Source organism: Zosterops lateralis (genome assembly GCF_965231275.1).
Source record: "Zosterops lateralis genome assembly, chromosome: 26".
In the NCBI taxonomy this organism is placed as follows: domain Eukaryota; kingdom Metazoa; phylum Chordata; class Aves; order Passeriformes; family Zosteropidae; genus Zosterops; species Zosterops lateralis.
In genome coordinates, this window is record NC_139786.1 from 6,608,434 (window position 1) to 6,627,371 (window position 18,938).

Here is an 18,938-nt window from a genome sequence, read left to right on the forward strand (position 1 = left end):
CTGAAAAGCCCATTCTGAACTCCTTGAGAACCCCACCCCGCGCTCCGTGCCGGGATCCGGAGCCATCCCCGCTCCCGGGAATGCTCGGCTGAGCCGGGAGCCGCTCCCGGAGCTGTCGGGAGATCCCCGGAGGTGCGATCAGTTCCACATGACTGCGTGGGCTCCAGCCAGCCTCACACCCCGGGGTGAGGTGGTGGCACTGCCAGCGACAGGGACAAAGTGCCACGGGCAGAGAAACCTCAGCCTCTCCTCAAATATTTCATGGATAATTCGGGTTTTTTGGGCATTTCTAACGCACCCGGTGTGGCTGAGCGCCTTTAACATGGGCTCAGCTCCACCTGGATTCCTGTTTTTTCCATGGGTTGGATATTCCTTGTACTGTGAGCAGGTGGGGGATGAGGACCAGAGAGACCCCAGCCTTTCCTCAAATATTTAATGGATAATTTTGGAATTTTTTTGGCATTTCCAATGCACCCGGCGTGGCTGAGTGGCTTTAAGGTGGGCTCAGCTCCACCTGAATTCCCGTTTTTCCATGGTTTGGATATTTCATGTGCTGTGAGCAGGTGTGGGATGAGTGTGGGGGAAATCCCAACGGCGCCGTTCGGGTTTTTTCTGCCCTTTTTATGATTTATTTGCGCTTAAATCCGCCGAGAAAATCCTAAGCCAGACCCATCAAATCCTCTGCAAATATTCCAAAGGGATAAAAGTGGCCACTCTGTCTTGTAGGAATTAGTCAGGGGGTGGAGGGGAGAGTTTGGAGCCCTTTGTCTCGTTCTACGTGAGCCCCAGGTGCGGCTGGGCTGGACAGGACCCGCCCTCCCCCCCCCCCCCCCCCCCCCCCCATCCCCCGTTTTCTGGAGTTTTTGGGAATTCTGAGCCATCCCCAGTTATTTCTGGAAGGTTTGGGATCCGCTGCTGAGCAAAGCAAGAGGTTTTTTGGGGTTATGTCGCTGTGCTAAACCCCAAATATCCAGCCTGGAGAGGTTCATTTTTTTGATCCTAAATCTCCTGCTTTTGCACCCTCAGAATTCCTCATGGATCCGCCTGGGAGGAGCAGGGCCGAGCTCGGGATTTGGGGAAAGCCTTGGGAGTTCTCCCAGCTCCGGGATGCAGAGGCTGCTGCCTCCCATCCTCACAGCAACCGGTGTTTCCCGGGAGAGACGCGATCTCCAGGGAAAAACTACCCGGGAATAATTCTGGGGGCCGGTGGGACTTGGGGACAGCCCGGGGTGGGTTTGGGGTCAGTGTGAGTGGGAGGAGGAGGGAGCTGGGGGGAATTTGAAGACATGAGGAGCTCCAGGAAGCCCCTCCGGCTTTCCCTGCCCTCGGCTGCTTCCCCATCCCAGCGGGAATGGGAACAGAGGGGTGCCCTGGTTGTGGGGTGCCCCCCATGCCCGTGGGGAGTGGGGTGGGGATGGGTCCGTGGCTTTGCACTGGATTCCCCACATCCCCCGAGTGTCCCTGTCACAGCCCCAAGTGTCCCTGTCACAGCCCCCGAGTATCACTGACACATCCCCGAGTGTCCCTGACAGCCCCGAGTGTCTCTGGCACATCCCCCGAGTGTCCCTGTCACATCCCCGAGTGTCACTGTCACATCCCCGGACACACGAACCCCTCCGGAGCAGCCCCAAATCCCACCCCTCCCCTGGGATGTGCCCTCAGGAAGGTGAATTTGGCCACACCAATGAGGCGTTCCTGGTGCTCCCTCCCTGGAGAGGAGACTCCGGGGCTGCTCAGGGCTCTGCCGGCTCATTCTGGGGGTGCTGAAGTAGTTTTGGGCAGCTGAAGCCCCTGTGAATCCCCTCCCCAGCGCGCTGGAGGTGCCCGACCCCACCAGCGCGTTCCCGGAGTGCCTCGGGCCGGAACGCGCCGGAAAAAAAAAACCTCGCGACAATCGCTGAGAACCGAAATATTCCCCGATTTTTTCGGGTTTTGGGTTGGTTTTTTTTTTTTTTTCCTCCCCAGTGAGAGACATTTCTGCTGACAGCCGCCCTGACCTCGGCCACAAGTGCCCCCGCCGCGGTGCCCACCCCTGCTCCCAACTCCGGGATGGGCTCCGGGATTCCCGAACCACCTCTCAGCTCCTGTCCCCATCCCTGCGGGACCCCGCAGTGTCCCCCCGGCCCCGGGAAGCGCGAGTGGGGAGCGATATCCCTGAGCCAGCCCGGAGCTTTCGAGATGCAGCAAAGCGCTTACCTGGAGGGGGAGGGCTGCGTGGGCATCGGCCGGGGGCCCGCGGGGCCTGGCGGCTGCCGGGGGCTGGGCTGCGAGGGAGGCAGCGCTCGGCTGGTGGCTCGGCCGAGTGTGGATGTGTGTGCCCAAAGCCACTGCAGCATCTCTGCATTAGGATGTGCTCCTCCCTCTCCTCCCTCCTTTGCGTGCGCGCTCCCTCGCTCGCCCGCTCGCTCGCTGCCGAAGCACCACGCCGCTCCCTGGAGACGGCGGAATTATTATTTTATTTATTTAATTTTTTTTTTCTTTTCCTCCCCCTCTCTTTCTTTTACCTCCTCGCGAGGAGAGGGCGGGCGGGCAGAGAGGCTCATCATCATCATCATCATCATCCATAATTCATCCCGCAGCCTCTCCCGCCTGCTGTGCCCACCGGCAGAGCCCCCCGAGGCTTCTTCTGTCCCTGGGGCCGGATCAGGTGTGGGGCTGGAGGGCTCTGAGCCCCTTGCTGTGGGGTGGGAGCAGCCCCAGAGCCTCCCCCAGCGCTGTGTGCGACCCCTCAGTGTCTAAATATATCCACGGATTACACAATCGATCCCTAATTGTCCGATCTATCCGTGGAAATCCCTGGATTTCTGTGCCGGTAGACATCCGAGGATGGGATCAGCGCCGAGGAAATCGCCGCATGGCCGAATTTTGGGGATGTTCCGGCTGGCGTTGGGGGGTCCCCGACTCTCCGCGAGGCGAGGACGGGGATTCCTCACAGTGACGGAGCGCGGGGGAGGGTGACAGCGTGGTCACCTTTGGGTCACCTTTGGGGGTTTTTGGGTAGCCCTGGTCCCTTGGGATGGAATTCTGTGATCATGGAATGGGATGGGATGGGATGGGATGGGATGGGATGGGATGGGATGGGATGGGTTGGGATGGGATGGGATCAATGCCCGGGTGTGGAGGGTGCCCGTGGTGCCGGGTTGTGGGAACAGAGAATTTGGGATATTCCGGGGACTCTCTGTCCCTTCCCAGCTCCAGCCTGGAGCTGCTCGCGCTGTCGGCAGCTCAGCGGGCGCCGGGGCTGGCCGCAGGTTAATGGGCTTCAATTACACAAGAGTAATTAAGGCATTAGTGTCTCTATTGATTGGCAAAGCTCCCGGCTGTGCCCGGGCAGGAGCGGGGACTGAGGGGCCCGTGTCGATTCCCCTCGCCCATTTTGGCCCAGTTTGGGCTCTCTGCTGCCTGTTTTGGGGTGAGGAAGGAAGAACAGGGACCCCAGGGACGGGATGGATGGAGGGAAATCCGAGGGGGGAGATGAGTCCTGTCCCGCAGGAGGGAGGGGGACCTGCCCTTTGTCCCCTCCCCTCTGTGCCCCCGCCAGCAGCAGCTGTGCCAGGGTCATTCTGCAGGTGACAAGGACACCGGGACAGCAGCGACAGCACCCGGGGGACGCGGATCTATGAGCAATCCCTTGGATATTCCCAGCTCCGACGGGGAAAACTCAGCCATGGGAATGGGCAACAGGCTGGAGCTGCCTCCCGGAGGAAGAGGAGGAGGAGGAGGGAACGATACCGGGATGGATCCCATCCTGTCCCCCCGGAGCTCGGGGACGATGTTGGTGTCACTGCCGGGACATCAAAAGGAACAACGAGCGGATCGATCCCGAGGATCAGCACCGGGAGGGATCCAATCCCGGCGGGAATGCTAGAAGAAGCCCGTGGGGAGGCTCAGCCCTTGGTGCTTCCAGCGGCTACGGGAATGGAGGACTAGGGGATTGGAGGAATCCCCTGATGGGATTTCTGCGCCACGAGCCGAGCGCAATTCCACAATTCCATCCTTCCTTGGGGCGCGGACGGAGCGCTGGGAATGTCTCCACTGGGCCATAAGTGCTTCCCCCCGACCCTTCCTCTCCGCTGTTCCTGGAAACGCTGGGAAGGGGGCGGGAGAAACCCCCGCTGGAGAGCAGAGAGCACTCAACCCTTCATCCTCTTAGCCGGACCCGCCGCAATTACATCTCAATTAACCAAATTACTTGGCCGCTGCCTCTCCTTTCAGCCCCTTCTCAGCCCCGGGGAGCCGCTGCCGGGAGCACTCCGGAGCCTCGGGGCAGGAAGGGCCGAGAGAGAGGGATGGATCTCGGCGGGAGCCGCGCTCGGCTGCCAGGAATGGGGGGATGGCGACAATCCCACGTTTTCTGAGCCTTGCGAGCTTCTCCCACTGTGCTTCCCGAGGGTTTGGGGGCTGAAAATGGTGCTGGAGAGGATCCAGAGCTGCTCCTGAGCATCCTCCTTTCCTGGCCAGGGAGGGAATTTTGGGAATGATGAGGACAGGCACAATCCAGGCTCTGGTGCTGAATAGGACCCAGAGCTGATCCAGCTGATCCAGTATCCTCCCATCCTGGCCAGGGAGGGAATTTTGGGGATGCTGAGGGTTGGCAATATGCAGGCTCTGGTTCTGGATGGGATCCAGAGCTGATCAAGTATCCTCTTTTCCTGTTTAGGCTCGGAATTTTGGGAATTCTGAGGACCAGCACACTCCAGGCTCTGGTTCTGAATAAGACCCAGAGCTGATCCATTATCCTCCTCCTTTCCTGGCCAGGTCAGGAATTTTGGGAATTCTGAGGACCAGACTCTGCTGCTCTTCCCTCTTGGAATTTTGGGAATGACTCTCGGGCTCAGCATGAGTTTTGAACCTTGTTGTATTATATGACTCTCCTTTCCTGTTTAGGCTTGGAATTTTGGGAATGCTGAGGACCAGCACAGTCCAGAGTCCAGGCTCTGGTTCTGGATGGGACCCAGAGCTGATCCAGTATCCTCCTTTCCTGTTTAGGTTGGGAATTTTGGGAATGCCAAGTACCAGACTCTGCTGCTTTTCCCTCTTGGAATTTTGGGAATGACTCTCAGGCTCAGCATGAGTTTTGAACCTTGTTTTATTATATGTTTAGTGTTTTCTCTATACAAAAAAATCCAGTCTTTTTTTTTCTTACAGTGATTAAAAAAAAAAAAAAGAAGATATCTGAGTAGTTTGGCCTTCTCTCATCTCTCATGCAGTTGGTTTAGAAGTCCTTAAATTAAACCCTTTTTTAATATTTCCCTTCTAGTCCATAAATCTCGCTGGAAACTGAATTTTTACAGCCTCAGCTTTACATTTCTCACTGGAACAGGTGGGGTTAACGCAAAGGTGGTGGGGTTTTTTCTTCTTCTTTGTTTTTTATTTTAGTTTCTGCTTTAAAAAAAAAAAAAAAAAAAAAAAAAAAAAAAAAAAAAAAAAAAGGCAAATAAATACACAGGATACTTGAGACCAGTCGGGAGGTCGGACAGAGAGGACGGACGGCTCGCAAGATATTTACAAATTAAATTAAAACAAAACAGTCTCGGGACTTCCTGTCAGATGTGAGGGAGGAATGGACATTGGGAATGATATTTTGGACAGAGGACTCTGGTCTGGGGGGGGTCTGACATGGGATTTTGGGGGTCTGACATGGGATTTTGAGGATCTGACATGAGATTTTGGGGTCCACCATGGAATTTTGGGATGTTGACAGAATTTTGTGGGGTTGGCATGGAGTTTGGAGAGTTGACATAGAATTTTGGGAGTTGACATGGGATTTTGGGTGTCTGCCATGGAAATTTGAGGGTCAACATGGGATTTTGAGGGTTGACATGGGATTTTGGGTGGTTGACATGGGATTTTGGGTGGTTGACACAGGATTTTGGGTGTTCGACATGGGATTTTGAGGGGTTGACACAGAAGTTCGGGGGTCTACAGAATTTTGGGGGATTAACACAGAAACTTTGGGGATTCGACATGGAATTCGTGGATCTGACAGGATTTTGGAGGTTTGACTTGGAATCTGAGAGTGTGACGTGGAATCTTGGGGGTCTGAAATAGAACTCTGGGGTTTGACACGGATTTTGAGGGTTTGACATAGAATTTGAGTGTTTGACATGAATTTCAGGGTTTTGACATGGAATCTGAGGGTTTGACATGGAATTTTCGGGGGTTTGACATAGAATTTGAGTGTTTGACATGAATTTCGGGGTTTTGACATGGAATTTTGCAGGGTCTGACACAGAATTCTGAGGGTTTGACATGAATTTATGGGCCTTGACATGGAATTTCAGGGAGTCTGACACAGAATTCTGGCATTTGACACAGAATTTCGGGGTCGACACAGAATTTCGGGCACCTGACATGGGGTTTGGACAGCTCTGAACAACCAAACCCTGATGCCTGATGTAAGCACACGGAGACACAGGCGAGGAGCGCTACTGATGCTGTTGTGAGGACCAGAAAAGCATCGTTATTCTTGTTAATAAAACAGCTTTTAGTGCAAGAAATAAGATGTGTCTTTTTTTTTTTTTTGTCTTCTTTTTTTTTCCTCCCTTCACAAGTTTTTATTTTTTTTAATATGTTTTTATTGCTTAACTGAAATCTTGGTTGCTGCAGGTACACGGAAAAGCCCCCCCCCCCCGAGGAGGTGACGTCACAGGTGGCACTCGCAGCTCTCCTGGGACCTGTGCAACCAGGAGAAGGTTTGGGATGCGCCAAGATGGATGGGATGTGCTGGGAAAAGTTGGTGGCACGGCCAGAGCCAGCGCTGTGGTGGGCCTTGGTGACATTTCCCAGCTCTGCCCTTCTCCCTCCTGCTCTCCTCCAGCTCCTGCTGGATCTCCCGGATCGTCGGTGGATTTGGGATCTGTCACCTCCAGGAAGGCAATGCTGGCAGCAGGGACAGCATGTCTTGGTGTGCAGTTGGGTTTCTCCAAGCAGGATTTAGGGGTTTGGATGGAAATTCCAGCTTTTCCGGCTGGGTTTTGTGTCTCGAGCTGCGGTGTCACCTCAGGGAGAACGGGAGCAGCCTCTGGATCAGGGAAGCACAGCGGTGTCCTCGTATCCTGAATTCCTGGCGTTCCTGTCAGCTGTCCCAAGGATGGGGGCCAGGGAGGTCCCTGGAATTGAGATGGAGCTTGGATTCATCTCCAGGACATGGATGTGGAGTTGGCTTGGAATGTTGTAGGAACAGGATAAATCGGCACATTTGGGGTTGAGCTCAGCTCCTGAGAGTGCTGGAATTTGGGGTTTGGTGCTGGAATTCAGGGTCTGCCTCTGGGATTTGGGGTTTGGTGCTGGAATTGGGGGTCTGGCTCTGGGATTTGGGGTCTGGTGCTGGAATTGAGGGTCTGGCTCTGGAATTTGGGGTCTAGTGTTGGAGTTTTGAGTCTGGATCTTCTCTTTGTATTTATGGATGAGAAGTTGGCTCCTGATTTAAATCCTTGCTGAAGAAAAGGCTCTTTCTTCTGGAGAACTGGAAGCGTTCCCTGCGCCAGAGAGGTTGTGCAGATCTCAGGGAGGGATTGTTGTCCCTGTGATGGGAATGGGAGCATCCCTGCTAACCCTGGGGGTCAGCACAGGAATCAGGACAGGAGGTGACAGGGATGTCCCCTCTGGAGAGGGGGTGGAGCAGGAGAGGAGCTCCCAGAGAATAGGATCAGGATCAGGATGGGGAAGATCCCTCAGCACTACAAATGCTCATGTGGATTCTCCATCCATCCATCCATCCATCCATCCATCCATCCATCCATCCATCCATCCATCATCCCTCCATCCGTCCATCCATCCATCCAGCCATCCGTCCGTCTGTCCGTCCGTCCATCCATCTCCTGCTCCAAGGATGCTCCCGGGACATGGTGTGGGTTCATCCCAGCCCTCTCTGGTGTTTTGGGATCTGTGGGTGCTGTAGAAGGTTTGGGGTCAGGGCTTCCCCCCCCCCCGTGCAAACATCAATCTTTACTCAGAAGAGTAAAAGATGAGAGGCTCAGATTGACTTTTTAACCTGAATTTTCTCTGGGCTCCAAAACTCCAGAGAGGAAATTCTGAAGAAATGTCAGAATTTTTGCTAAACCTTAAAAATGCTGAGTAATTTTTATGCCAAGTGGAGACAGGGCTGTGAGCGACTTACACTGAGTTGTTAGTGCACCTCTGCATCTCCTCTCCCTTTCTCATTACTCAAAGCAACTTGGGAGAAGGACTGGGAATTTTATGAGGAAATTTGGGATAAGTTTGGGCAGAGTCTATCTCCTTCCCATTCCTCCTTTTCCAAAGGGATGCTGAGGTGAGCTCAGGGATGAGGTGGCCCAGGAATCTGGGTTTTAATGGGAATGGCACATCATGGATACCCAACATGAGTAATCCTGCAATTCCAGCAATCCTGGCCTAATTTCCAGAGGTTTGGAGGTGCTTTGTTGTCCCTGCCAGCAGCCAGGACTGGGAGTGCTGGGAAGATCCCAGATCCAAAGGCTGGATTTGTTTCTCATTCCCAGTGATGCCTGGGCAGGGAGTTGCCCAAACTCAGCTGGGAGTTGGGAATGTGTTGGGAATGGGGTTGCCCCCATCCCAAAGGCTTTGTCACCTTTGGGAATGGGATGTCCCTATCCCAGGGGCTCTGTCACCTTTGGGAATGGGATGTCTCCATCCCAGGGGTTGTGTCACCTTTGGGAATGGGATGTCCCTATTTCAGGGGCAGTGTCACCTTTGGCCTGGGGAACATTTCCTAAAAGCTGGATGGAATTCCGGGACCTGCTGTCCCGAATGGGATGAGTGGCAGAAGTGGGATCGGGGCATGGCTGTGTCCACACTGAGGGTCACAACGGGGCTGTCCCTGCCAGGGGACATGGCTGAAGGGGGTGACAGACAAGGGACATCCCTGGGACAGCTCCCCCAGCTTTAGGAGGGGGCTCTGCCTCTTGACCCCAACCTTTGCTGTTGGTTTCATGGAACAATTTGGATGGGAAGGGACCTTTTAAGGTCACCAAATCCAACCCCAAGAGCTCTATCTTCACCCCATGTTTGACCTATCAGAGAAGACGACCAAGATAAATGATAATTATTATTTTAAGGAAGGCATTTGCATTGGATTAATTTGCATCCATGTCTCCTGTCGGCCCGGTCTGGGCTTTTCCTGGGATCCATCAGGATGTGGCAATCCACAATCCACAGCAGTGGGAGTATCCCTGTCACCGACGTGTCTCCAGAGCAGAAAGAACAACTGCGCGAATCCCGTTGCATCCCATCCAAAAAAAAAAACAACCCTCCATCCTCCTCAGGAAAAATTAAAAAAAAAGAAACAAAAGGAAAATCCATCCAAAAATCCAACTTTTCCGAAAGAAACCCAATCCCTCTCTCTCTGGGAAGGTACCTTTGGTTTCAAAAGTGCAGGAAGTGGGAGGATTCACGGGATGCAGTCCTTTAGGAATCCCTGCCTTCTACCCTGATCTGTGCTGGGAGAGCCGGAAATGCTCCCAGGTATCCCATTCCTACTGCTTGGGTGGATCCGAGGCCGTCGAGGGCGCGGAAGCGGAGCAGGAAGAGCATCCTTGGAGTGACTCCCCGGGAAGTCCCAAGCTGTGTAAGGCATGTGAGGGAGCACTCAGGGCAGGGGGGTTGCTGAAATCCTGGGAGTCTCCAGGTGGGATATGGGGGTCCCACGGTGGCTTGGCTGAGTGCTGGAGTGGGGAAAGGCCACTGTCAGAAAGGAAGGAGGGGGTTTAGTGGGGAAAAAACCAGCGTCCATCCGGCTCATCCTGGTGCCTGTGGAGGTGTGGATTCCAGTCCGATGTTCCTTCCTCCTGGCATGGCCCTGAATCTTTCAGGGAATCCTCCACCTGATCCCAGGGTTTTGGGGTTTTTTTTCCATCCTCACCAGCTCGCTTGGATTATTTTTTATGTCAATCATTCTGATCTCTTCATCCTCTTCTGATCCCGCTCCTGCTTCCAGGCCCTCTTTGCTACATAGGATTTATGGAGTTGCCTTGAAAAGAAAGCAGGTGTGGGGTGGGGGAGCAGCTCCCCCCCAGAAATCCCTACAAAGCAAATTTAAATCCCAAAAAGGTTTTCCTGCAGTGTTGTCACCCTGGGCTGGGCAGGGGAGAGGCTCTTCCATGTCCTTCCACAAATCCCAAAAGTCCCTCCACAACCTCTTCTCCTCTCGGGATGCTCCGGAGCTCGGTGGGAATGGGGGATGAGCTCCCTGTGGGTTTTCCCAGCCTCAGCAAGGGCAAATCCCAGTGCTGAGGGGGGTGGTAGGGACCTGCTCTTCCCTGCATAGGTTTTTTTTCAGGAAGGAGGGTTTTTTGGGGGAGGTTATGGGCAATGTGCTGCTGTGAGGATGGACGGCTCAATAATCCGGTGTTTTCACCCCAAAAATCTCCCCTTTTCCTTCTTCCATGCCTTTGGTCTGCCCAGGCCCCTCTCACCCCTCTTCCCTCCCCAGAATCCTTTGATTTCTTTCCCTCCTCCCCTCTGATCCAGAACCTTCCTGGAAAAATTAAACCCAAAAAGTTGGAGCTCCCTCCTAAAAGAACAACAACAACAAAAAAAAAAAGCCTTGGGGAGCCGAGCCCAACATGGGGCCCCTCTGGACTGGCCCTGAGGCAGCCCCAAACTGGGGAGCAACCCCAAAATGAGAAGCAACCTCAAACAGGGGAGCAATCCCAAATGGAAGCAACCCCAAAATGAGGAGCAATCCCAAAGTGGGGAGCAACCACAAAGTGGAGAGCAACCCCAAAATGAGGAGAAACCCCAAAATTAGGAGCAACTCCAAAAACAGGGCAGCAATCCCAAATTGGGAAGCAACCCCAAACTGGGGACCCGCCGTAAAACTGGGGAGCAACCCCAAAATGAGGAGCACTCCCAAAGTGGAGCAGCCCCAAAATGAGGAGCAACCCCAAACTGGGGAGCAGCCCTAAAACTGAGGAGCAGCCCCAAACTGGAGAGCAACCCCAAAATGAGGGAGCAATCCCAAAAAGGAGGAGCAACCCCAAAACTGGGGAGTAGCTCGAGTATCTCCTCCCCTCCAGCCACTCCAGCCCCTCCCTGATTCCCTCTCCGGCTCCCGCCCCGCGCATCCTTTGCCATTGGCTTGTTTGCTAAGGATAAATGGCATCGGCGGCCGCCTGGGCTGCCTGGAAATTATTTTCCCCTCTTTTTTTTTTTAATTTTTTTTTTGTTATTTTAAATTTTTTTCTCTCTATTTTTTGTTTGTTTGTTTGTTTGTTTTTTTAGTTCTCGCTTGATTCCCTTTCCTGTCGGAGGCAGCAGCGGCGGCGGCTGCCGGCGGAACCCCCCGGCCGCTCCGAACCCCTCGGGCTTGTGGGCTGTTTTTTCCCTGGCATTTTTTGTTTGTTTGTTTGTTTGTTTTCTTTTTTTGCTATGCCAAGGAATAAATGGCGTTGACGGGGGACGTGGCCTCGGAGCTCTCGTTGCCCTCGGTCTCCTCTTTGTCCTTCTTGACCGTGTACTGGCCGATGAAGGAGCCGTCCTCGTTGAACTGGCCCTCACCCCCTTCTCCGTAGTCCACCAAGCTGTCGTCGCTCTCCTGCTGCTTTATCGTCCCGTCCAGCGAGGTCTGGCTGTTGGGAAGAGGTTTGTTGTCTTCATCGCTGGCAGCAGAAGACAGACAGACACAGCAAGGGTTGAGAAATGGGGCTCAAAACTTTCCCCCGAGGTATAGGGATCCTAAATCAATCCACAGCAGGAACGCGGCTCGGCAGAGCCCCGAATATTGGGGACTAGTCCGAGTGTGGGTGGAGGGTTGTGGGGTGTGAGAGGTGGAGGTGGTTGGGATCTCTGAAAACCCAATTTTTGTGATTTTTCAGCTTGGGAAATCAAATTTCTTAACCTCGGTTTCCTCGTCTCGTGTTTCTCAAACCTCGATTTCCTCATCTCGATTCCATTGCCTCAATTCCTTCATCAAAATCTCTGAATCTCGATTTATTAACCTCAATTCCTTACTCTCAGTTTCTTACTCTCAGATTTTTACTCTCAGTTTCTTTTTCTCAATTTCTTAACTTCAATTTCTTGCTCTCAATTTCTAATTATCAATTCCTTAACCTCATTTCATTAAACTCAGTTTCTTAGTTTCTAAACCTCAATTTCTATATCTGTTTTTTAACCCAAATTCATTAATCTCAGTTGCTTACTCTCCATCTCTGAACCTCAATTTCTAAATCTTTGTTTCTAAATCTCGAGTTTTTGACCTCAATTTCTTGCCCTTGATTTCTTGACCTCAAAACTCCACCCAAAACTTGGATCAATGGGGCTGGATGAACATCAGGAATATTTTTCTTTTGGCATCACTTGGATTCTTTCTCTTTCAGTGTTTTAGACCCCCTTGGTAACCTGGTTTAGTGGTTTGTTCCCAGATTTCCTTGAGAAAAGTTTTTCCTTGAAAAAAACACATTTTTCTTGGAAAACATGCTTTTTCCTTGAAAAAACATAGTTCTTGAAAAACCACTTTTTTTCTTGGAAAATAGTTTTTCCTTGAAAAAAATGCAGTTTTTCCTTGGAAAAAAAATGCAGGTTTTTTTCTTGGAAACCACAGTTTTTCCTTGGAAAAAAACACATGAAATGGGGAGCATTGCGAGGGGGCACTTTTAGGATGCCAAGTTTTGTGCAGTTTCCAAAACTCCCGGGAATTTACCTTTCCCAGTTTATTTCTGGGTATTTTTCCTTGCTAAATTTGGGTTTTTCTCCTTTTCACTAAAAGCCAGGTCACTAAAAAATAAAGAGTTCGACCCAAAAAGGGAAAAAAATAATCGCTTTAAAGAATTCCTTTTAACCAAAATCAAACCAGGGAAAAGCTGTTTTTCCTTGGAGGGCAGGGATTGGTATCCCATAAATTGAGATATTTCGGGAAGGATGAGAGTGAATTGCTCTAAATTGATATAAAAATTGATTTTTATATCAACTATTCCTTACTTCATGCAAATTCTGTCATATTCCTGAAGGCATCCCTGAAATATTTCTCCTCCCACCTCCATTCCTGTCTTTTTCCAGTTGTTTTCTTCTTTAGCTTGGGATTTGCCAGGCTTGCCCTACTCCATCCCTTTATTTTCCTTAAAATTACTGAAAATTTTGGATTTTTTTTTCCCCACTTTTCTTGGGCTCCCAAGCAGGACAAGGCATTAATTTTCCTTCATTCTATGGGATTAATTCTCCCTCATTCCATGGGATTCATCATCTCCCTGAAGTGGGAGAGGAATTCGGGATCCCACCACGGCTTTCCCCGGGGTTTCCTTGGATGAGTGCTTTGGGAATTCAGTAATAACACAACCCCCAATATTTCAGACTTTCTGTTAACTTGGCATCACAACAACAAAAAAATTAATTTGTTAGCTCCGGAAGTAGCTTTTTTGGAGGGAGGAGGGAAAAAGGAGGAATAATCAGTGTGGAAGCAGGACTGGTTAGAAAGCCCCAAAAACGCCGAATGGAGAGCGGCAAAACGCAGATCCTCAATTCCCAACAATTCCCCCTTCCCAAACTTTGAGGGGCAGCTCAAACCAGATCCAGAGCTGGATCATCCCTAACAGAGGGTCTGAGGCACCAAATTCCCTCTGGGAATGAATTCCTGGAGAATTCCCACTGGTTTTACCTCTCTCCAGGGCTGTTTATCCTGTTAGTGCATTAGGAGGGAGCAGAGGTTTTCCATCAGCTCCTGATGGGATCTAACCCTGGTCAAATGGATTTCTGGGAGCGTGGTTGAGCTAGGCATTAGGGAACTGGAGTAGCCAGATGGGAAATGCTCTCCTGAATCCCATAAATCATGGGGAAGAGGGGGAGAGGCTGGAGCCAGAGGGAGGATTTCTGGACTAAGGATGGGCAGATTGGTCAGAATCCGGCGGTTTTGGCTCACGTCCCTCAACCCCATCCCCTGGGATGCACTTTTTCTTGAAAAACAACAGCTTTTCCTTGAAAAAACACAGTTTTCCCTTGAAAAAAACCACACTTTTTGCCTTGAAAATCCAGGTTTTTTCTTAGAAGAAAAGCACATGCATTCCCAAGTTCAATCCTGCTCCACCAGGAGGGATCAGCAGCTGGAGCTGGGGGAGCCTGGCTGAATTTTTGGGGTACACCCAAATTGCCCACAGAGCAATTTCAAGCAGGATCTGGCTCTCCAGAAGCCTTAACAGCAGTGGGAATTAGAGGGATCTTGTTTAATGTGTTAGGCAGGGACGTGGGGATGGGGAAGTTTTGGCCGTGAAGAAATCAACGGGAGGAAGGAAGGAAGGAAGGAAGGAAGGAAGGAAGGAAGGAAGGAAGGAAGGAAGGAAGGAAGGAAGGAAGGAAGGAAGGAAGGAAGGAAGGAAGGAAGGAAAACAAAATTCCCCAAAAAAAGCGGAATGTGCCGGACTTCTGGCAGCATGAGGTCCTACCTTTCAAGAGACCTTCACGGTCCATGTGGATAGACCAGGTGAAAAGGAGGAGAAGGAATGGGAATAAAACAGAGAGAAGCAGAAAGAGCCTGATCAGAGAGAGAAATGAGGAGCTTCTGCATTCACAGGGGCAAGTGCTATGACCAAAAAAATTTTTTTAAAAATGGGAATTATCGCCTCGTTATACCAAAAGGAGCTGGGAGAACCATTCCAGGTGGGATCAGCCAGGAAGCCATCCCAGCATGGAAAGGGCCATCCAAGCAGGGCTTGGGTGATGTCCAGGGTACAGTGGTGGCTCTGGGGACCCGAGTGCAGCAGGACAAGGGTGGCTGGGTTCACCCCATTGTCCTGCTGAGATCCCTTGGAATGGCCCTATGCATAAACCTACACCTTTCCCAGAGCTTTCCTCCCTCACGAGGCTCCTGGGACAGTTCTGTGGCTGAGATGTCTCCTCCTGGCGTGTGGCACTGCCTGCACTGTGTCACCTGTGGGGTTATCCTGGATATCCTGACTGGGAATTCCGATCCTAAATCCACTCAGCTTCCCCTTCCCGGCAATCCGGAGTTTCCAGCCGCCTCCCCATGGGCAGCAGGGAACATTTTGGTATAATGAGGCACCAGCACGGAACGTTGTCCATGGATAATGATCCCGCCTTGGGAAGGAGATTCCCTGCCTGGGAACGTCATTATCCCGGGATCAGGGAGACGTGACGGGATGTCGGGATGAGGAGCTCGGAGAGTGTCATGCACGGGGTGCTGGGGACGTGAGGGTGACCAGGGCACAGCAGCCATGCCATGGGGAGGAGGGGACGGGAGCCGGGATGGGCTCGATTCCTGTCCTTCCCTGAAATCCTAAGTGCTGCCCCTCCCGGAGCCCGGCCCCGCAATCAGCCCCGAGCCTCATCAGCCAACAGCTCCAGCCTCTGGCTCCACCTTCCCCTCTGCTTCTCGGAGGGAAAAAAACCTTCTGGAATTCTCCCAGGAATCCTGGTGCTCCTCAGGCCCTGGCAAAGTTTGTGGGTTTATGGGCTGTCGGGTTTTTTTTGGTTTGTTTTTATTAGATTGGGTTTTTTCCCTCCATTTATTTATTTATTCCATAAAGCTCCATGGATTCCATCTCAGAGATTTATTGTCCTTCCACCGACTCCTGCCTTTCCCCTGGAAATTTTGGGGAAAACCCAGAGCTCCAGCTGAGTAGGAGGATGAAGGATTCACCCCAATCCTCCCCCTTGCCTGGAAGGAAACACCCCTTGGATGGCACCGGGGGAATTTCTGCCATTCCAAGAGCTTGAATTCCTTTTGAAGTGAGGCAGGGGGTGCCTGGCCGTGGATTTACCTTGGGAATTGTGGATGGGGTCAGGAGGGGGTGGCTGGACCCCACTCTGGAAAAGCAGAGCTAGGAAATCTGTGAGTGCTGCCAGAACCTCAGACTGGGGGAATCCCTGTGGGAATCTCTGTGGGAATGGGGGTGGGTTCAGGCTTCCCACAAACCACCCCATAGATTTGGGAAGCACAAGGCTCCCTGTCCTGACCGGAATCATAATTTGGGGCCAGGCTGTGTCCTGATTCAGGCTCATTCCCGTGCCAGGAGCACCCCATAAAATCCTGCCTTGGAAAGGGCTGGGTCTGACCCCAAAACCTGGTCTGACCTCAAAGCCTTCAGCAGGGCTGGGCTGGGCTCATTCCTCCTCTGCTGTTTTCCCTGTCCCAGCCTGGAATCCCAAGGGAGCATTCCAAAAACCCACAGGTGGGATTTTTGGCCACCCCTGGAAGCGCTGAGCAGCGGGGAGGGGAGGAGGATGATGATGGCCCTGAGTGTTGTTTAGGACATGAAGGAATTCCAGCCTTTCCCTACAACATCCTGCTGGGATGTGTTTGTATTTATTCCATGGCTTTTTGGGAGTCTGGGGAACTTCCTGGAATCCTTTGGAATTAAAAAAAAAAAAAAAAAAAAAAAAAAAAAAAAAAAAAAAAAAAAATCCCTCTGAAATGGAGTTTCTGTGCCTCTGATGAAATAAATGTGAACCCTGGTGCTGTTGTATTTCTATTTCTGATTCGTTTTGTTTCCCCTAAATCCTCTGGCAAAATCTGTTCTTATTCCATCCCTTCTTGAATCTCAAATTAATTCCTCCCATGCTGGGAATGACACGAGATTGAAGTAACCCCTGGTTTAAACCAGGAGGAAAAATTCCTGATGGGTGTTGGCTTCAGCTCAGGTGGGAAAGGGAATTTTAATTCTTGAAGGGATTCAAATTAAATCCCTTCGACTGCTGGGTGAGCCCTGAATTTTAATTCTTGAAGAATTTTAAGAATCTTGAATTCTTTAAGAATTTTAATTCTTTAAGGAATCCAAATTAAAATGTCCCAAATCCCCTCGGCTGTTGGGCGAGTTCCCACAGCAGGGCTGTGCTTTATCGGTGATTTTTTTCGTGGGTTTTGTGGTGTTTATTGGTGATTTTTGATGGGTTTTGGGGTTTTTTTTGTGTGTTTTCTTGACGTTTCATTGGGGGTTTTTTGGAGTTTTTTTTTATTATTATTGTTTTGGGTTTTTTTACAGTATTTTGATTTGCTTTGATGTTTTATTGGTGTTTTTAGTGTTCGTGGTGGATTTTTCTGCTCCCACTCCTGGGAAATCACAGAGAGCTGGGACTGCTTGGGAAGCTGCTGTCCCTTCCTGACACATCCGGGGAATTTTCCTGGAGGGAAAAAAGGCTCTGCTGCTCTTCAAGGGTAACATTTGGTGCAAAGAGCGGGATGGAGGCAGAGAAATTCCATCTGAATCCCCGCTGGAGCCCTCATGGGTGTTTTGGTGGGGTTTTATGGGGCTGGAGCAGAGGCAGACCCCAAATCATTCCCCTTTCCTGCTTCCAGGGCTGATCCCAACAGAACTTTGGGCATTTCTCCCATGGATATTCTTTTATGGGAAGGAGAGGGGGTGAGATGTGGGGCAAGAGTCCAGAAATACCCTCAGGATGCTACAAAGTTCGGGGGTCTGGGGTAATTTTGGTGATTTTATGTTAGAAGTTCCACTAGGGTTGCTCTGCTCCTGGTGGGAGCTGTCCCAGGGAGCTGATCCCAGAATTCCATCTCTGCCTGGACTGATCCCAACAGAACTTTGGGCATTTCTCCTTTAGGATAGTCCAGAAATACCCTCAGGCTGCTACAAAATTTGGGGGTTTGGGGTGTTTTTTTGGATTTTCTGTGTCAGAGGTTCCATTAAGGTCACTCTGTTGGTGGGAGGTGTCCCAGGGAGCTGATCCCAAAATCCCAGCTCTGCCCGGACTGATCCCAACAGAACTTTGGGCATTTCTCCCATGGATCCTCCTTAGGATGCTTCAGAAATACCCTGAGGCTGCTAAAAAGTTTGGGGTTTTCAGGTGATTTTTGGGATTTTATGTGTTAAGAGTTCCAGTAAGGTTGTTCTGCTCCTGGTGGGAGCTGTCCCAGGGAACTGATCCCAGAATCCCAGCTCTGCCTGGACTGATCCTAACAGAACTTTGGCCATTTCTCCTTTAGAAATACCCTCAGGCTACTACAATGTTTGGGGTTTTGGGGTAATTTTGGGTATTTTCCATGTTGGAAGTTCCATTTTGGTCGGTTTACTCCCGCCGGGAGCTGTCCGAGGTCCCCAGGAAAAGGAGGCGGAACCCCACAACCTCCAGCAGCGTTTTGGGAACCGTTTCCTTGGGGAATCACAGCGGAAAGGCGGCAGGAGGAGGAGAGGGAGGGGACAGGGATCGTCCCGGGGGGGTTGTGGCACCACGGGGTGGGGGAGGGGGGGGGGCTGTGATGGTGGGGGAGGGGCTGATGGGGGTGGGGAGGGGTCAGACATTCCGTGGGGTCCTACCTGTAGTCGAAGGATCCATCCTCCACGTTCTTGTCCTCGGGGTTGAGGTGCTCGTCCTTATTGTCCCGAACTGTGAAGGAGCAAAGGCCCCACTCCCAGTTAAACCAGTAAGGATTGGAGGTTTGGGGAATGGGGAGGGAGCTGGGGAAGGGCCCTGGGGTGGAGAAGAGCTCGGACAGGTGAAAACTGCACTGGGGAGGGGTTACAAAGGGGTTACTAAGGGTTTCTAAAGTGAAAAAGGGTTTGAAATGGGTCTGTGAGGAGTTTAAAAAGGGTTTACAAAGGGTTTGTAAAGTGAAAAAAGGTTTGAAAAGAGTCTGTGAGGGGTTTAAAAAGGGTTTACAAAGGGTTTACAAAGGGTTTGTAAAGTGAAAAAGGGTGTGAAAAGGGTTTGTGAGGGGTTTAAAAAGGGTTTATTTTACAAAGGGTTTACAAAGGAGTTGCAAAAGGTCTGCCAAAAGGTTACAAAGGGTTTGCAGAGGGATTTAAAAGGGGTTACAAAGGGTTTACAAAGGGTTTGTAAAGTGAAAAAGGGGTGGAAAAGGGGTGTGGGGTTTAAAAAGAGGTTACAAAGGGATTGAAAAGGGTTTGCAAAAGGGTTACAGAGGTTTTAAAAAAGGTTTGTAAAGTGAAAAAGGGGTTGAAAAGGGTTTGTGAGGAATTTACAAAGGGTTTACAAAGGGGTTTACAAAGGGGTTATAAGGGGGTTACAAAGGGATT

At 51.2% G+C, this 18,938-nt stretch overlaps 2 protein-coding genes across 6 annotated transcripts in view; both read right to left on the reverse strand.

The window, feature by feature from the left end:
* CNTN2 (contactin 2) overlaps nt 1-2,584 on the reverse strand; it is a 30,294-nt gene extending 27,710 nt beyond the window's left edge. Inside the window, exon 1 of the mRNA XM_083878352.1 lies at nt 2,197-2,584. The gene's annotated coding sequence lies outside the window, so the exon portion shown is untranslated. The remainder of the gene's footprint in view (nt 1-2,196) is intronic.
* Nucleotides 2,585-9,555: 6,971 nt separating this feature from the next.
* The window catches only part of NFASC (neurofascin), a 71,786-nt gene continuing 62,403 nt past the window's right edge, over nt 9,556-18,938 (reverse strand). For all 5 annotated transcript variants that reach the window (XM_083878569.1, XM_083878568.1, XM_083878570.1 and 2 more), the window contains 2 exons: nt 18,219-18,288; nt 9,556-11,600 (listed from right to left, as the gene is read on the reverse strand). In XM_083878569.1, the coding sequence (XP_083734695.1) occupies nt 11,369-11,600; nt 18,219-18,288 (302 nt within the window). In that variant the 3' untranslated portion in view covers nt 9,556-11,368. The remainder of the gene's footprint in view (nt 11,601-18,218; nt 18,289-18,938) is intronic.